This window comes from Ictalurus furcatus, chromosome 3, assembly GCF_023375685.1.
Source record: "Ictalurus furcatus strain D&B chromosome 3, Billie_1.0, whole genome shotgun sequence".
Classification (NCBI taxonomy): Eukaryota; Metazoa; Chordata; class Actinopteri; order Siluriformes; family Ictaluridae; genus Ictalurus; species Ictalurus furcatus.
Window position 1 is genome coordinate 12,743,577 of NC_071257.1, and position 17,839 is coordinate 12,761,415.

The 17,839-nt window shown below is 38.8% G+C and overlaps 1 protein-coding gene across 1 annotated transcript in view; it reads right to left on the bottom strand.

Moving 5' to 3' along the window:
- The window catches only part of ttc7a (tetratricopeptide repeat domain 7A), a 38,535-nt gene that overhangs the window by 14,336 nt on the left and 6,360 nt on the right, over nucleotides 1-17,839 (bottom strand). The window contains exons 2-14 of the mRNA XM_053620813.1: nucleotides 16,440-16,603; nucleotides 15,802-15,970; nucleotides 10,470-10,600; nucleotides 10,139-10,263; nucleotides 9,135-9,213; nucleotides 8,844-9,013; nucleotides 6,708-6,771; nucleotides 6,097-6,234; nucleotides 4,964-5,047; nucleotides 1,659-1,763; nucleotides 976-1,093; nucleotides 782-839; nucleotides 406-478 (exon numbers count right to left, since the gene is read on the bottom strand). Coding sequence (XP_053476788.1) covers nucleotides 406-478; nucleotides 782-839; nucleotides 976-1,093; nucleotides 1,659-1,763; nucleotides 4,964-5,047; nucleotides 6,097-6,234; nucleotides 6,708-6,771; nucleotides 8,844-9,013; nucleotides 9,135-9,213; nucleotides 10,139-10,263; nucleotides 10,470-10,600; nucleotides 15,802-15,970; nucleotides 16,440-16,603 — 1,478 coding nt within the window. The remainder of the gene's footprint in view (nucleotides 1-405; nucleotides 479-781; nucleotides 840-975; nucleotides 1,094-1,658; nucleotides 1,764-4,963; nucleotides 5,048-6,096; nucleotides 6,235-6,707; nucleotides 6,772-8,843; nucleotides 9,014-9,134; nucleotides 9,214-10,138; nucleotides 10,264-10,469; nucleotides 10,601-15,801; nucleotides 15,971-16,439; nucleotides 16,604-17,839) is intronic.

Here is a 17,839-nt window from a genome sequence, read left to right on the forward strand (position 1 = left end):
GCATTATGGCTGGCCACGCAGCACCAAAGCATTACCACAATAACCATGATTACGTCACTTTGACTGCACACCTGTTTGCACCAATGTGGATCTGTCAAGCATAAATTACCACAATCAGTGACCACGCAGTAAAACTGCAGCCATAAAGCAGACGTAGAGCTAACTGAGAAATAATAATAATAAAAGAAAGTGATTTATATTAATAAGATTTGCTTTTTTTTTTATGTGACTGTTCAAATGACATGACTGTTCAAATTACATTGATTAGCCATCTTTACACAATATTTTCCATAAAAACATGACATGATACATTGTTACTGTCCAAAATGTTGAAAACATTGTATTATAAAAGGTTGGCTGTATTAAAGAGCATGAAAATGACCCTGGACAGAATGTATGCCTCACCTGTCGCACTAAGGCCAGCTGAAGAGCAAGGTAGAGGGCAATCTGAGGGTCCTGGGGGTCTATTGCATGAGCACTGAGAACAAGAGGAAACACACACACACACACACACACACACACACACTAACGAGTGAAAAAAATACATTACATGTGGCATTTAGTAGACACCCTTATCCAGATCGATTTACATTTATCTCATTCATACAACTGAGCAGTTGGGCCTTACTCAAGGGCTCAACAGTGGCAGCGTGGCAGTGCTGGGATTTGAACTCATGACATTCCAAGCAGCAGTCTACCATCTTAACCACTGAGCTACCGCTGCCCGATCCTTCTTCGGCCAAATAAGCAAAGAAGGATCACTCTTACTTATTAAACTTACGTCTGAAGTGCATGTAGAGCTCTTTTGTTGAACTCATCTCGTTCACATTTCAGCATCACTGCAAGATAAGTGGCAAAACGCCAGACATAAAATCAACGTTAAGGAAAATGGGAGCACGTAGAGCCAGAAGAATAAGTCTGGACTGAAAAGACTGAGAGAGTGAAGATCACTGTAGTGAAAACACACAGATTTACCATCTGAAGCTTGTAGACTATAACACAGTCCTATGGTCAGGTGTGCTCTGGCAAGAGACTCCTCAGCTCCTTCACCCAAAGCAACCACACCTTTTGCAAGAGCCTCAGCTTCATCTAGCTATAAAGCACACAGAAATACACGTCTCTCGTACAAATGTCTTTATTATTCAGTGATGTCAACATTGCAAAATGATCCATGTTTCAGCTACATATCAAAGCAGGCTAACAACTCACATTGAGGTTCTAGACAAAGCATGACCAAAGTGCTGCCTTAATTCACTATTCCGGGGTTGCCTTTGTGTCCTTAGTTGAACGTCTAACATGTCAGTGGCAGAATTCTAGTTTTTGATCCGGGAGTAGCCTGGCATTAATCATTACTTCATGCACTTTGTCTAAATTGGAGTCTGCTGCCACTGTTAAGCTTCTTATGTCTTGTACTCTAGATATCTGTCCTGCTCTCTCCTCCGTCAGCAGATATGAACTAATCTGTTCTTTATTAAGCTCTCCATTGTGGTGAGCTTGTGCTAAATATAAAAAGGATACTGTACTAAAACCAGTGTAATTGCGTGGCATCATTACATAGGGTTGTTTACATAATGCCTATTATGTGGCAGAGAGAAATTATACTAGCATGGATTTACTCTCTGTCTTTCTCTCTGTGTGTGTGTGTGTTAGTGGTTTACCCAGTGCAGCTGGTTAATGCACACTTTGGCTGCCAGCAGTGGTGGTGTGGGGTCCTGAGGTTTCATCCTGGCGCATTCTTTAAGCACAGACACCGCACCTTCATTCTGCAACATAAAGTGACAGTGAAAGACCCACCCTTATTGACCTTATCAAACTTTGTCATTATTCTCCACTTTCAGCTGCTGAAATGGACTCTTCCGGTTCATACAGAGGCCTGGCCAATATGTTGATTGACTGATAAAATCAGGAAATTGCAGTTTTGCTGATATCAGCAAAACACATTATATATGGAAACCACATGGCTCTAATAATGAAGAAAATTAGTTGTGGCATTGTGCTGCTCAGTTAGTATATTTACATGTAAGGAATAATTTGATAACTGAAAAGAAAAGACAAAAGATTCCACGTAGAACTGGATAACATAAAAATTTGGGTCTACATGAGCCAGTCAATAATCAATCAATGCTCTGTTCCATAACATACAGTTACATAAATATTTTATTAGAGGTTGTTTTAGGGGAAAATGGTCATTTTGTCACCATGTTATATGGTGTTCTTGAAATCCTGTAACACTGTTAAAATATCAAAGTTTCTTGTTCATGAGACTGTTTAAATGATTCGATAGCTGCCAAAAACAGAAAATTCTCATATTATTTAGGTACTGTAAATACTGTAAATTTGCTCTTGTTTGAGAGTTCATGTATAACAAGTGCATTGACTTGTTATAAAATAAATACAATGATATTTGTACAGTATACTATAATAGTATAGTATATTTAAAAGTATTTTGTTTTCCATGTACATACAGCCATATTTACATATTTATTTAAGTGTAAGGTCACACTGGGCCACAGCCTCAATGTGCACTCAGAGCCTTTCTACAAGTCTCTGGAACAGTACTAGAGGAATGAACGTCATTCTTCCAAAAAATATTCCGTCAGTTAGTGTAATGATGATGGAGTAAAGTGCTGTCTAACAGATAAATCCAAAATCTCCTATAAGTGTTCAATTTGGTTGACATCTGGTGATTTTTAATGCCATAGCATGATTTACATCCCTTTTCATGCTCAGCAAACTATTCAGTGATCCCTCATGCTCTGTGGATGTAGAGCATTACTATCTGGGAAGTTGTAAAAAATAGTATCAGCATCAATAACAATATTTTATATCACCTGGCCTCTATTACAGTCGCGTGAAAAAAGAAGTACACCCCATGGAAATATTTGGAAAAGCAAACATTTGATCTTTGAAACAGTGCCTATTAATAAAGTTGATACACTTGAACAAAACCACAAGGAAAATTAACATTTTCAATCATTTATTCAACAGAAATATCAATAGATGTGACATTCTTCTGTGGAAAAAGTAAGTACACCCTTGGCCTCAGAAGCTAGTATTGCCCCCTTTAGCAGAAATAACTTCTTGTAGGTGTTTTGCATAATTGTCCACCAGGCTTGCTGGAATTTCTGACCACTCTTCCATGCAATATTCTTTCAGTTGCAAGATGTTTGTGGGTTTTCTTGCATGTACTGCACGTGTCAAATCCCCCCACAACACTTCAATGGGATTCAAATCCAGGCTTTGACTAGGCCATTTCATAAGACTACATTTGAGCCATTCCTTGGTGGATTTGCTAGTGTGCTTAGGATCATTATCCTGTTGAAAGGTCCACATTCGGTTCAGTTTCAACTTTCAAACAGATGGCCTCACCTTATCTTCAAGCACTCTTTGATATGATGCAGAAGTCATAGCTGAATAAATGAATGCAAGCTGTCCAGTCCCTGAGGCAGCGAAGCAACCCCAAACCATAACATTTCCACCACCGTGCTTCACAGTTGGTATGAGGTGCTTCTCCTGAAAAGCTGTATTTGGTCTGCGCCAAACATGTCTACTGTTACTGTGGCCAAACGACTCTATCTTTTATTCGTCTGTCCAGAGCACATTATTCCAAAAGGCCTGATCTTTGCTTATATGCTCATTGGCAAACTGTAGTCTTGCAAAGGCTTTTCTCTGGCATGCTTCCCATGCAGGTCAAATTTGTGCAATCTCTTTCTGATTATAGATCCTGGACAAATTGGCAGACATTTGAAATATGCGTTACTTGTAAATTATTTTCCTTACAGTGGAATGATGTATTTAAAATAATTTGGAGATCTTTATAAATCCCTTGCCAGACTCATAGGCATCCACAGCCTTTTTTTCTAAAGGCCTTACAGAACTCTTTAGATCTCAATGACAAAGGGAACACCAGACACTAGATATGAGGGGGATATAAATAAGTCAGGTTCCACCTGCACTTCCTAAGCAAGTTCTAATCACTGGCACACAATCTTAAACACCTGATTCTAATTTTATGGATTTCAAGGTGTGATAAATGTAGGGCTGTACTTACTTTTTCCATGTGACTGATGTGTTTTTTAGTTAATTTAAATTGTGAAAATTACCCCAAAATGTCAATTTTTTGTGTCATTTGATAGAGTGTATCAATAAGTATCTATTAATATGCACTGTTTCAAAGCGGATCAAATGTTTGCTTGTCCAAATATGTGAAACAAAACCCAACAATGTCCATGAGGTGTACTTATTTTTTTCACATGACTGTAGCTACAGAAACATACATGTGCACATAAGTGCATGTATATTGTGAGCTTTTTGTTTCTATCTATCTATCTAAATGGTAGTCTGACTTCAGCAAGGCTGTTATCTGTTTAAACCAGGCTTAAAGGACCCATATTATGGAAAACAAGATTTTTCCTTGCTTTACAATAATAATAATTTGATGTACTATGTAAACAAGACCTACTGTTCTCTCTTAAATTCATACAGTTTATAGATGGAAACTATGCTGCAAGGTCAGAAGATTTTAAATTGCTTATGTGTCACTACCATAAATACAATTACATACTGTCTGCCTGACAATTTAGCCCAGAGCATGTTGTTGTAGAGCTAGACATGCAGAATATCTGAGGGTAAATGGCTAAACCTGATGTGCCATTCCTGGTGGTTGAGAAACAAATGTATCGTTGCATAACTTTCCAGACATCACAAAGGAGTGGCTGAAATTTCGGTTTTTCCAACATCAGTATTAAAGTCACAGTAACATAAACAGCCTGTCTAAGGCTATAGGAAATCAGATTTAGATTTGACGCACAAAACATGTAAGTGTAAAATATAGGCTCTTTAATTCATTTTAGTGACAGGCAAAAGAAAAAAAATATGTTTTGAAGATCTCCAGCATGCAGCATATGCCTGTGTCTTGTGTATTAAAGGAATTGGATTGGATTTGTCTGGTTTTAGATCTCACCTTCCCACTAGCCATGAGAGACAAGCCCAGCTGGTACCAGAGATGAAACTCACTAAAGGAGAACTTCATAGCCCGCTCCAAACACTGGCACAGACACACATACATACAACATAAGATTGTTACGCATTACATTTACAGTATATTATGTTGACAATTAACATAGAAAGAATTGTAAAACGGTAGAACCATACATATGATATAGTTTGTTAAATCCTCAACCAGGAACAATAAATGATAATACAGTATATAAAACAAAATATACAGTATGAAAGGTGGACAAATGAACTGAAACTATAGATGAAAAAGGGGTCATACTCTTAATTACAGAGAATTATGCCACCATGTTCCTTACTGATTTAAAAAAAAATATTCAACTCATGTTGTTTGTTATGAAATGTCCAGTATACTGTAGTGTGTCTTTGATTCCTGAAAATCATCAAATCAAAAAAAAAAAATAGATTACTTATCAGCCTGTTTTGTTTGTTTGTTTGTTTGTTCATTTGATTGTTTTGGTATTATTTAGCCCTGAAAGTTGACATGTGATCTGATTTTTTACATTTCCACATTCCAAACTGTCTTGACACGAATTGATGTATGTCCGAAATTCCTAATTGGAGCTTTAAATGAACAATTATACAATAATAAAAGATACATTAATGATATGGGTGGATGTAGCTGTGAAAATGATAATGAGATGAATGCTCTGTTTAATATGGTACACATACTAGAAGAATTAATGCCATTTTAATAGCTTGGGGTTCCAAAGGGCTGCATGTTAAGCACTTTACAGTAAGCACTGAACACACTGTTAGTAAATAAACAATGCACAATGAGATGAGTAGTGAATGAAGTGGCTAGACGATTTGTGTGAGAATAAGATTCTTTATCTATATTCCTGGATTCACCTGAGAGGGCTGGAATGCACTTGGTCTACAACGAACACAGCCTGAGGAAAAGGCGGAAAGAATAAAAGTAAAGGAAATAGAGAGGCACCGTCTGGTACACAAGAAAAGCAAATAAAGGAACAGTCACACGAGCATAAACATCGACCCTGAAAATCAAGACTCTAACACACTTTTTGTGCCCACAGGCATGTATTAGATGGTTGTCCCTGAGCTGTGAGTTAGACTTACCTCAGACAGCATGGCATATTGCCCTCTCCTGGCCATGCCGATGCTGAGCAGGTCATACACAGAGGAAGCATCCTGGATGCTGGCCTCACGTGCCTCCTTGTGCTCTGGCGTGCGGCTGATCACTGCCTCACCGCTGGCCTACATTGGTGTGACAGACAGCACATTCAGTTTAATGAGTGGAGTAATGTAAATATATTTAATAAAAGAGCATGTTGAGCTACGCAGAAGATCCCTGCATGTTCTCCAGATGTGTGTTTGCAAATGCTGCAGGCCTTAATATTTGAGTTAATAGAATATGATCAATAATATGCTAAAGAAATAGGATAAAGAAATTTTTGTTTAAGCTGACAATTTCCTCAAGTACGGTGAGTAGGCAAATTACAGTGGCGTTAACCCAGTGTACGCTGTGATATGGTCCTTCCATCCTAAAGCATAAATTCTGCATAGCACACACAGGTTTTTTTTTTCTTTTAAATACTACACTAGACTATTAGTCAGGGATGTGTAGCTGTCACAACTGAAATAAACATGAAAAGGGAGGGAATGGATAAGTAATGGACAGCAGCACAAAAAGAGTGGGACAGAGAGAGGAGTGTGAAAATGACCCTCACCATTGACTCGGTGATGAGCAGCAGGAGCACAGCCTCTTCCACCACGTCCTGTGGACAGAACGCTCTGCAAGCAGGAAACAGGAAGAGGATGTTATGCAGGTGTGTGTGTGTGTGTGTGTGTGTGTGTGTGTGTGTGTGTGTGTGGTTGCATGTTTCAGTCTGTAATAGAGAAGTGCTCCACTGGTCATGGAAAACTCTCAGGTGTCTTTCACACAGTACCTATTGTTTCTCGGACTCACTCTACACCATTCTGGCTGCTTCCGGTTTTTCCTTTCAGCGTCCTTTCTGCATGCTTTGTCTATTCTGGGGTTATGAGGATCTGCATCCTGTCTGAAAATGTCTGAAAATTGTCTCTCTCCTGTTTAGCCGCAGATCAGAAGTTAAAATATTGTAAATAAGTACCTAAGTACCTCCTTAACAAGAAGTATACACATTCGATTCCTGTCTTTACTATTCTATATTCTTTTCTCAGGTTCTCTCTCAGCCTGTCTTTTCTGTTAGCATGCCTATGTCTGACTTATTTGCATATTTAAAACCCCTGTATATGGGTAAAAAAAAAAAGAAAAAAAAGGAAGATTTGTTTAGTATTCAAATCATCATTTTGCAGGCAATTCTTCATATACATACAGTCCCCTCCAAAAGTATTGGAACAGCAAATGCAAATGGAGTGCAATAAATAAATAAATGAATCTGGTTTTTCTTATACACCGAAGACATTTCGGTTTGAGATGAAGATGAATATAAGACGATACATCAGAATTTCAGCTTTCATTTCCTGATATTTACATCCAGGTGTGTTAAACAACTTACACCTTTAGTGGCAGACCACTCGATGTTTAGGTGAGCAAAAGTATTTTAGATAGTCTTAAAGTAATTTAAAGTAAATAACACTTAATATTTGGTTGCATATCCCTCGCTTGCAGTAACTGCACCAAGCCAGTGACATCACCAAACTGTTGCATTCTTCTTTTGTGATGCTTTTCCAGGCTTGTAGCACAGCTTCTTTCAGTTGTTGTTTGTTTCAGGAGGTTTCTCCCTTCAATCTCATCTTCAGGAGGTGAAATGTTGCTCAACTGGGTTAAGGTCTGGTGATTGACTTGGCCACTCTAAAACCTTCCACTTTCCCCCCCTCATTAAGTTGATTTTAGGTTTTTCTTCGCACATCATGTCTGTTTGCTAGTACACTAGTGGTTTTGTTTTTTTTTTCAGGACATTTCTGTTGTATTGGCTATGCCCAATCTTCCTCTTTTCTCAGATTCAAAACGGCTTGATTTTCTCCCATAGACAGCTCTCTAGTCTTCATGTAGATTTATCCGTTTTAACATCAAATGCAGTCTTCACAAATGAAACCCAGGTCTCAAACCAACAGTAGACGTTCAGAGCTATCTAACTTTCCATTATTTTTGATCACTTTAACACATCTAGATGTAAATATCAGGAAATGAAAGCTGATATTCTGATCTATTTCTAGTTTATAAACTGTGTGTACACAATAAAGATGGGTGACAAACGAAAAAACAACATAGTTAATCAAGTTGATCTACGTCTGGATTTCTGTAAAGCTGTGAACGTAAATGTCCATTGTTAAGCATAGTACAAAATAAAAACTGAAATGAATTTCATTGAAGTGACTTAGTAAGAAGTTGGGCCACCACAAACTGCCAGAACAGCTTCAACACTCCTTGACATAGATTCTCTCTGGAGTATCTGGAAATGCACTGGAGGTATGACCATACTTCCAAAAGATATTCCCTCAGTTGATGTATTATTGATGGTGAATGAGTGTTGTCACATCAGATCTATAATTTCCCTTATGCATTTAACTTTGTTGAGATCTGCTGACTGGGAAAAGACTAGATTGTGATCTCCAGCATTTTCCTACTCGTGAAACTGTTCAGTGAGCCTGTCGATAGGGAATGGACCACTCCCATCAAGATAGAAATGTTTCATTATAGGATAAAGTTGATCAGACAGAATCACTTTGCATAGATTTACCAGTGACTCTTCCCTCTAAGGGCACAAATGGACCCAAACCATGCCAGAAAAATGCCCTGACAGCATTAAAGGGTCACCAGTTTGACAGAACATTAACGTTCTAGTTCAATGCATGTGTAGGAATGTTTGTGAGAGTCTCACCCCTCTGTGCTGTAGTACTGTGGTGGTCTAGAAGAAGGGTAGATGGCATCTTTCGGGTGTGTGGCTCCATCCTTGTGCAGCCAGGTGGGGGGTGAAGGTGACAGTGGCCCCCAGTAGCTTTCCTCACTGACTGAACTCAACAACACCTCTGCGAGCCTCCTTGCTACCGTCTGCACAATAACAATAACAGTGTTGTGTGGAAAAATACCTAAAGTAAAAATAAACCATGTTTTGTGGGAAAGTCTGCGTTTTCTATTATTAGGTTCTCTGTCGGATCCAATGACCTCTCACCTTTCGAACATTCTGAGACCCGCGGCTCTCCACCACCCTCAAGACCTGACGCAACTGATTAGTCCCCTGAACCAAATGACTAATGGCCAGACACACACAAACACACACACACACACACACACACACACACACACACACACACACACACACAATGACAGAGGAAAGGAATTAGTAGTGAGTAGTGAGTTAAATAGAACACTCCTCTTGTGAGTACAGAAGGGAAGACGAGAATAGCAATGATGACGATGATACCAAGTCCAAGCTCTGCTGTGAAAGCAATAAACCAATCAAGATACTGATAAGGAGATGAAAGCAGTAGAGGTTGAACACCACCTGGTGTCTCCATGAAATATGACAAACATGTTCATCTGACCCAAACCTATATAGTGCCATCCACAGGGAGCTACTGACCCCTGCTGGACATTATAAAAACACCTCATGCAGCTCAGGCCAGGGTCTCTTTTAGACATTTTAAGCACTCTTTATTGAAAAATTAGCAAAAAAACAAAACTGACTTATACTCTACTTCAGTCAACTACTGCTATGTGGATATTCTGAAGACGGCACAAGATTACATAGTACAATGAGCAAAAGTGACAGTTATGAGCTACATCCAAACCTGCTTGCTACTATTCTTACAGTATAGCAATTACCATACGTAGGTAGCATGCTCAATATAGCTTTATTGTGTAATAGTAACTTAGATTTGAGATCATGAGCTTATATAAAGCTTTTGAATTCAAACCTTTGACTTAATTGTGCATGCTCTGTCGTATAAATACAAATATAAATGTCCAACTGATCAATTCAAAATGTCCCCATTTCTCTTCCATTCAGGACTGGACTGGAGTAGCAGCTTAGGTATTTTGAACTTAACTTTGGATTTGAGACTAAGACACATGAAGTGGCATGAGTACAGCGTACACACACGCACACACACACAATCACACACACACGCACACACACACAAACACGCACACACCCACACCCAAAGACTAGCTCACCCTTTGTGTAGCAGGCAGAGATATGCGCTCTGGAGAGCAGCCTGCAGGAAGTAACCTGGGTCCACCTCTACTGGACTAGCTGATACGCTGCTTTTGGCTGTCTTGTTACTCGTTGTGCAAACAGCCTGTTAAAGCAGCACAACACTAGGACATTTAAACAACAGTTAAACAGCAGGAACATTTTATCACACAAAACCAGCAGTTTATCATACTAAATCCTTCATACACACACTTCAGTCTAAATGAACAAAAAAATATAAATTTAGAGAAAAAGTCAGACAGCAGACTTAAAAGACTCAGTTAACTTAAGCTATGTTTAAAACAAAAAGACCTTGTCTAACTCTTGTAGGAAGAGCAGAGCAGTATCACAGGCCTGGAGATAACAGGACAAGCATTCTTCTTCTCTCTCAGAGAGACGAACACGCGAGGCAGCAGACACTGTTTGATGGTCCAGAGACAGACCTGCAAACAGAGACACAGACTTTCCAGAAAGAGGAATCTCATCTGCCATTGATAATAGTATAATATACAGTCCCCCCTAAAACTATTGGAATGGCAAGGTCAATACATTTGTTTTTGCTGTAGACTGAAGTCATTTGGGTTTGAGATCAAACAATGAATATGAAAAAAGAGTTTAGAATATCAGCTTTTATTTCCTGGTATTTATATGTAGATGTGTTAAACGACATAGAACACAGCACATTTTGCATCAGATCACCCAGTTTGTATGCAAGCTAAAATCTTACTGTGTGACTGACAGGTGTTTCTTGTTACCCAGGTGGGTCCTGTTAGATTGACTGTTTAAACAATAAATATCTCTGAACATCTATTCTTGGTTTGAGCCTTCTGTTTCACCTGAGAAGACTGCATTTGTTGTTAAAAAGGATAAACCAACATGAAGATCAGAGAGCTGTTAATGGGAGAAAAGCAAGCTACAGTGAAGCTGAGAAAAGAGGGAAAATCTATCCGAGGCATTCCACAAACATTGGGCGTAGCCAAAACAACAATTTGCACTGTCCTGAAAAAGAAAGAAACCACTGGTGTACTGAGCAACAGACACAGAATGAGTCAGCCAAGGAGAACAACAGCTGATGATAGAAACATTGTGAGAGCTGTGAAGAAAACCCCGAAAACAACAGTCACTGACATCACAAACAACCTCCACAGGGCAGGGGTGAAGGTCTCACAATCCACTATGTGTTTTTTCAAAACACACTGCCAACACAACAAAGGACTTCATCAGGGAGGAAAAGTGGAAGGTTATAGACTGGCCAAGTCAATCACCAGACCTTAACCTAATTGAGCAGCATTTCACCTCCTGAAGAGGAGACTGAAGGGACCCCCCACCAAAAAAAACAAACAACAACTGAAAGAGGCTGCGGTAAAAGCCTGGAAAAGCATCACAAAAGAAGAAACCAACAATTTAGTGATGTCAGTGAGTCTCAGGCTTGATGCAGTTATTGCAAGCAAGACATATTCAACTAAATATTAAGTGTTATTTACTTTAATTTAATTCAATAATTATCAGTTCTTATACTTTTCCTCACCTACAAATTGTGTGCTCTGATACAAAAAAAAATCTATGTTTTATCTTGTTTACCACATCTAGATGTAAATATCAGGAAATAAAAGCTGAAATCCTAAACTCTCGTCTCATATCCATCTTTTGATCTCAAACCCAAATGTCTTTGGTGTACAGCACAAACAATTGAATTGGCCTTGCCGTTCCAATAGTTTTGGAGGGGACTGAGTTCAGCAGTGAATAATGTATGGGGAGAATAAAAAAGAGAGAACTGCAAGGACAGATAAAAGACCAGGACAGAAACCCCTGACACAAAAAAGGGTTCAGGCTCCTGTGTCCAGTAAAAATGCTGATAATATCTGTTAGTAGTTATTATAACTAATGATAATAACCACATTTCTCTGCACCCACTGAGAGAGCAAGAGAGAGAGAGAGAGAAAGAGAGTACAGACCTCCACCAGAGGAGGTTGCAAAGGTCATTAATATACAAATAAATCTGTGTATAACTCCTAGGCAGGAAGGGAGGAGGGGAGCAGATATGAGGCTTAATCAAATGAGGACCAACTGCCAACGCAGATGCAGCAAGACAGTCAGAAAACTCAGCTTGTGCATTGCTACTGGTACCTGGAACCATAAAATAGAGCACCAAAAAGATCTTGGATCCAGGGTCACGTTTACCCAAGGATAAATAACATTCTGGTGTCACTCATATTGCTGTGATACATGCTTTTAATTTAACAATGATAACTGTACTTTACTTTGACTTTTGACATTGACCTCATTGGATCACACCAGTGATGTTCACATAAATACAGAATTTCATAACTTAAAACCTATGCTAAAACTAAAAAAGCAAACAAAAAAAAAACATTTATTATATGATTTAAAAGGTCACTTTAGCCAAATACTTTAGGCAGTGTGCTTATAGAATTGTCAAAAGGTTAAAAAATGAATCTGAGAGATTCAGAAATGCAGAGGTTTGTCTTATACACAAATATCTAATATTGAAATTTGTTCTGATGACTCTAGTGCAGTCGTGGCATAAATGATCATTCTGATCATTCCTCTTTCTAAACACAATGACTCATGATAAGCGTTCAAGCCAATCTGTTTTCAATGTAAGTTTCTGGGACAACTATATATAGCCCCTTTCTTACAGAGAGTGACGCAGATTTCTACGCATTCCTTCCCTGGATTCAGGCTTATTCGTTTTATTTTGGAGAAACTCACACGCACAAGCGGAAGAGAATAACCACAGGATATTTCCATCTCAAATGTCCTAGCCGCCGTCCTCCAAGTGTGAGCATACCTGAGGCAGTCGCTAATTTGTGGACTCAAAGCCTCACGAGAGCACTTCCCCAGTGCGTTTAAACTGCCTAAAGGATTTCAGGCTCATATATGGAAATGTACAGTGCTGTTGAAAAACTATCCTGATTTCTTCTGTTTTTGTGTATATCTCATACTAGTTTTAGATCTTCAAGCGAAAAACAACATAAAACAAAGGCGACCTGAGTATACACACGATACAGTTTATTTATTGATTTATTTTATTGAAGCAACAAATGTATCCAACACCTATCACCCATGTGAAAAACTAATTGCCCCCTTAAACTTAAAATCTGTTTGTGCCACCTTTAATCAGCAATAACTATAACCAAACACTTCCGATAACTGGATCAGTCTTTCACAGTGCTGTGGATGAATTTTGGCCCACTTTTCTCTGCAGAACTGCTTTAGTTCAGCCACACTGGACGGTTTTCAAAGCATGCATTGCCTGTTTAAGGTCCTGCCACAGCATCTCCATTGGGTTCAAGTCAGGACTTTGACTAGGCCACTCCAAAACTTTGGAAATTTTGCTTTTTTTGGAGCCATTCAGAAGTGGATTTACTCCTACGCTTTGGATCATTATCTTGCTGCATAATCCAGTTGCACTTGAGTTTCAACTTATGGACTGAAGACCGGACATTCTCCTTTAGGATTTTCTGGTAGAGAGCAGAATTCATGTTTCCCTCAATTATTGCAAGTCGCCCAGGCCCTGAAGCAGCAAAGCATCCCTACACGTAGATTTGGGGAATTAGTAACTATGGGGGCAAATACATTTTCACACAGGCCCAGTTGGTATTGGATAACTTTTTTTGCTTCAATAAATTACATTATCATTTAAAAACTCTTCATATATGTATTTTGTGTTTACTCAGGTTGCCTTTGTTTTATCTTAGATGTTGTTTAATTTCTGAAACAATTTAGCATACACAAACACAGAAGAAATCAGGATGGGGCAAATATTTTTTCACAGCACTGTACCTGCTTCCCCCGACCCAAACTGGAAAAAGTATTGCAGATTAGGAAGTCTACCATTTCTTAAACCCGATGGAACACAGTGACACCCCAATCCAACTTAAAAAAAAAAAATCAGAAATACTACCTGTGGCAACTTGGATTTGAGTTTCTTTAACTACATTCTGTGGATGAGTGCTGTGATGTAGGATGCAGCAAAAAAAGACAAAATATTGTATTTAGTCTGTACAGACCCCATTTCCATAAATATTTTCTAAAATGTAATATAAACAAAAATCTGTGATTTGTTAATTCTCTTGAGCCTTCATTTAACTGACAAAAGTACAAAGAAAAGATTTATAGTGTTTTCACTGATCAACTCAATTGTATTTTATTAATATAAACACATTTTAAATTTAATGCCTGCAACATACTCAAAAAAAAAGTTGTGACAGAGGCATGTTCACCCCTGTGTTACATCACCAGTCCTTTTAATGGCACTTTTTAATCAGTTGGGAACTGAGGATACTAATTGTTGCAGATTTACACATGGAATTTTTGCCCATTCTTTCTTGATACAAGACTTCAACAGTCCTTGGTCGCACTGTCTGATTCTCCTCTTCATGAAGCACCATACATATTCAATAGCAGACAGATCTGGACTGCCGGCAGGCCAGTCAAGCACACGCACTCTTTATCTACGAAGCCGTGCTGTTGTAGCACGTGCTGAGTGAGGCCTGGCATTGTCCTGCTGAAATAGCCATGGACTTTCTGGGAAAAGACGTTGCCTTGATGGCAGCATATGTCTTTATAAAATCCCAATATACACCTCCGTGTCAATGGTACCTTCACACATATGCAAGTCACCCATGCTGTGGGCACTGATGCACCTCCATACCATCACAGATGCTGGCTTTTGCACCTTTCACTGGTAACAGTCTGGTTGGTCTTTTCCATCTTTGGCACAAGTTGAAATGTGGACTCATCTGACCATAGTACACGTTTCCACTGCCTTTCAGTCCAGGTGAGCTCGGGCCCAGAGAACTCAGCTGCGTTTCTGCGTAGAGTTGATGTGTGACGTTTCAGGTTGCATTTCTGGATGCAGTGGCGGACTGTGTCAAGTAACAACGATTTTCCGAAGTACTCCCGAGCCCATGTGGTTATATTTATCACAGTAGCATGATGATTTCTTAGGCAACGCTGCATGAGGGCTCAAAGGTCATGCACATTCAGCAGTGGTTTCCGGCCTTGCCCTTTACGCGATGAGATTTCTCTGGATTCCCTGAACCTTTTCACAATATTATGCACTGCAGATGGTGAAAGACCTAAATTCTTTGCAATCTTGCGTTGAGCGCGTTCTTTTTGAACTGACTGACAATTCTCTCACGAAGTTTGGCACAAAGTGGTGAGCCACGACCCATCCTTGCTTGCAAAGACTGAGCTTTTGGTGGATGCCCAATCATGATACCCTCCCCGTTACCACTTAACCTGATTATTGTGGAAGCTTCCAAAATGATGTAACTTGAGTATTCTATAAACTTTTCAGTCTTATTTTGCCTCTGTCCCAACTGTTTTTTGAGTGTGTTGCAGGCATCAAATTCTAAATTTGTCTATATTTACATAATAAAAATTAAATTGGTGAATGAAAACATTGAATATCTTGACTTGACAAATCACAGATTTTAGTCTTTATTGCATTTTAGAAAATTTTTTGGAACTTTTATAGAAATGGGGTTTGTAAATATGTTACTGTTACTGCCACATAATAACCTCCTATTACACATTACTGTTAAAATTTCATTCAACATAGTTAGCAAAATAGTCTTTTGCACAACACTAAGTATCATTTCTAAGCAGCTTGTACCTTTGATAACAAAAGCCTCGGCCAGCAGGCGCAGACGGTAAAGGGGCTGCTCATCCTGGGTGAATTCCTCAATGCCAGCTCGGGCACACATGCCTTGGGCATCTCGATAGTGACCCTGTGTATAGTGCACCTTGGCCAGTAGGAGTAAAGCTTCATTCAGGTAGTGTGGCTGGGGAGAAACAAACAAATGTGATTCTCAAACACATACTGAGAAGCTTTAGAGTCTACATTCTATTTAAAATATGTTTTCAAATGAACTAAAGCTAGTTTGCTGGAGGTAAAAACTGGAAAATAAACTAAAGTCTGATATATTTATTTATGATGCAGCCATGCTGTATCATAAATTTTCTTTTCATTAATAATAATATATTCCAAGGAATTGAGTCAACAGATAAAGAGAGTTTATATGGCTATTGATGAGTAAAATCCTGTCCACTACCATCAGTAATTTACAATCTTTAACAGAAATACAGATTTACAGTTATAGATACGAGAAGATTTAGTTTTATGGTTAAGGACTAGAACATTACTGTTCAGTTCACATCGATTACATTTACAAGACAGACTATGACTATAAACTCTCACACTCCTTCACACACATGTATAGTATGTAACAGTGATAAGACGCTGTGACACACCTCCAGGCGTCCTCTGCTTAGTAGGCTGTTCAAATGGCCTTTGGCTTGGGCTAATTTGGGTTGAGTGTGTTCGGACAGAGGGGTGGAGTTCCGAAGAAGAGCCACGTTCTCAAGCAGGCAATCTTCCAGCAGAGCCTCAGCCTGGAGCAGCAACCCGTAGTCATCTTCACATGCCATGGAGGGAGAGAGGGAGAGAGAGAGAGAGAGAGAGAGAGAGAGAGAGAATCCATTTTTACTTTTACTGGAAATTTTCTTTACTACATTATTTCCCGGAGCTTAAGTCCAAATCTAAAAACATGTTAGTTTGTTTTTTTATTGTAAGACACTTTTGTATTTTCATTTAAATGTACTTTTAGTGACTTATGCATAAGTTTAATTGACAAAAAGTAACCCTTTTCATTGAAGACTAAAATGGGTCTTATTTAAATTAAAATCTAAAGGGTTACAAAAATGGTTTTACCTTATTCAAAACAAGGCAGACTATTATTTGTGGATTAATTATTTTTATTTTCACTGAAATTATTTTTACTGGGGAAAAAAAATACTCTCATTAGTAGTTGCTTTAGTAAGCATGAGTGATGACTAGATAGGTAGTGGCACAAAGTGGACTTACACCAAAATACACTATTATATCAGGAAACAAAACAAAAAAAAAACCAAAATATTAGGTCTATGGGCATAAATGGGTTTATGAATGAATTAAACAGTCTAGGAACAATACACATATGGTATGCTCGTGTATGATACATCAAAATGTTATCAAATTCATGGTACAAATACAATATTATCATTAGTTTATCCTGATTTTGAAGGTAAAAAGAGTACATTTTCAAATGCAATCTTTTAAAACACACTTTAATATGATATCAGCTATAAAATTAAAACCACTGACAGGCTGACAAGTGAATGAATAACATTGATTATCTCATTACAATGGCACATGTCAAGGGGTGGGATATATTAGGCAGCAAGTAATGAGTTAGTTCTCATAGTTGATGTGTTGGAAAAATGAGCAAGCATAAGGAGCTGAGCAACTCTGAAAAGGGCCAAATTGTGATGGTTAGATGACTGGGTCAGAGCTTCTCCAAAACAGCGGGTCTTGTTTAGTGTTCCTGACAAGCAGTGGTTAATACCTACCAAAAGTGGCACAAGGAAGGACAACCGGTGAACCGGAGACTGGGTCATGGGCACCCAAGGCTCACAGATGAGCGTGGGGAGAGAAGGCTAGCCCGTCTGGTCTGATCTCACAAAAGTGCTATTGTAGCAGAAATTACTGAAAAAGTAAATGCTGGCTATGATAGGTGTCAGAACACACAGTGTATCACAGCTTGCTGTGTAATGGGGCTGCACAGCCGCAGACTGGTCAGAGTGCCCATGCTGACCCCTGTCCACTGCCAAAA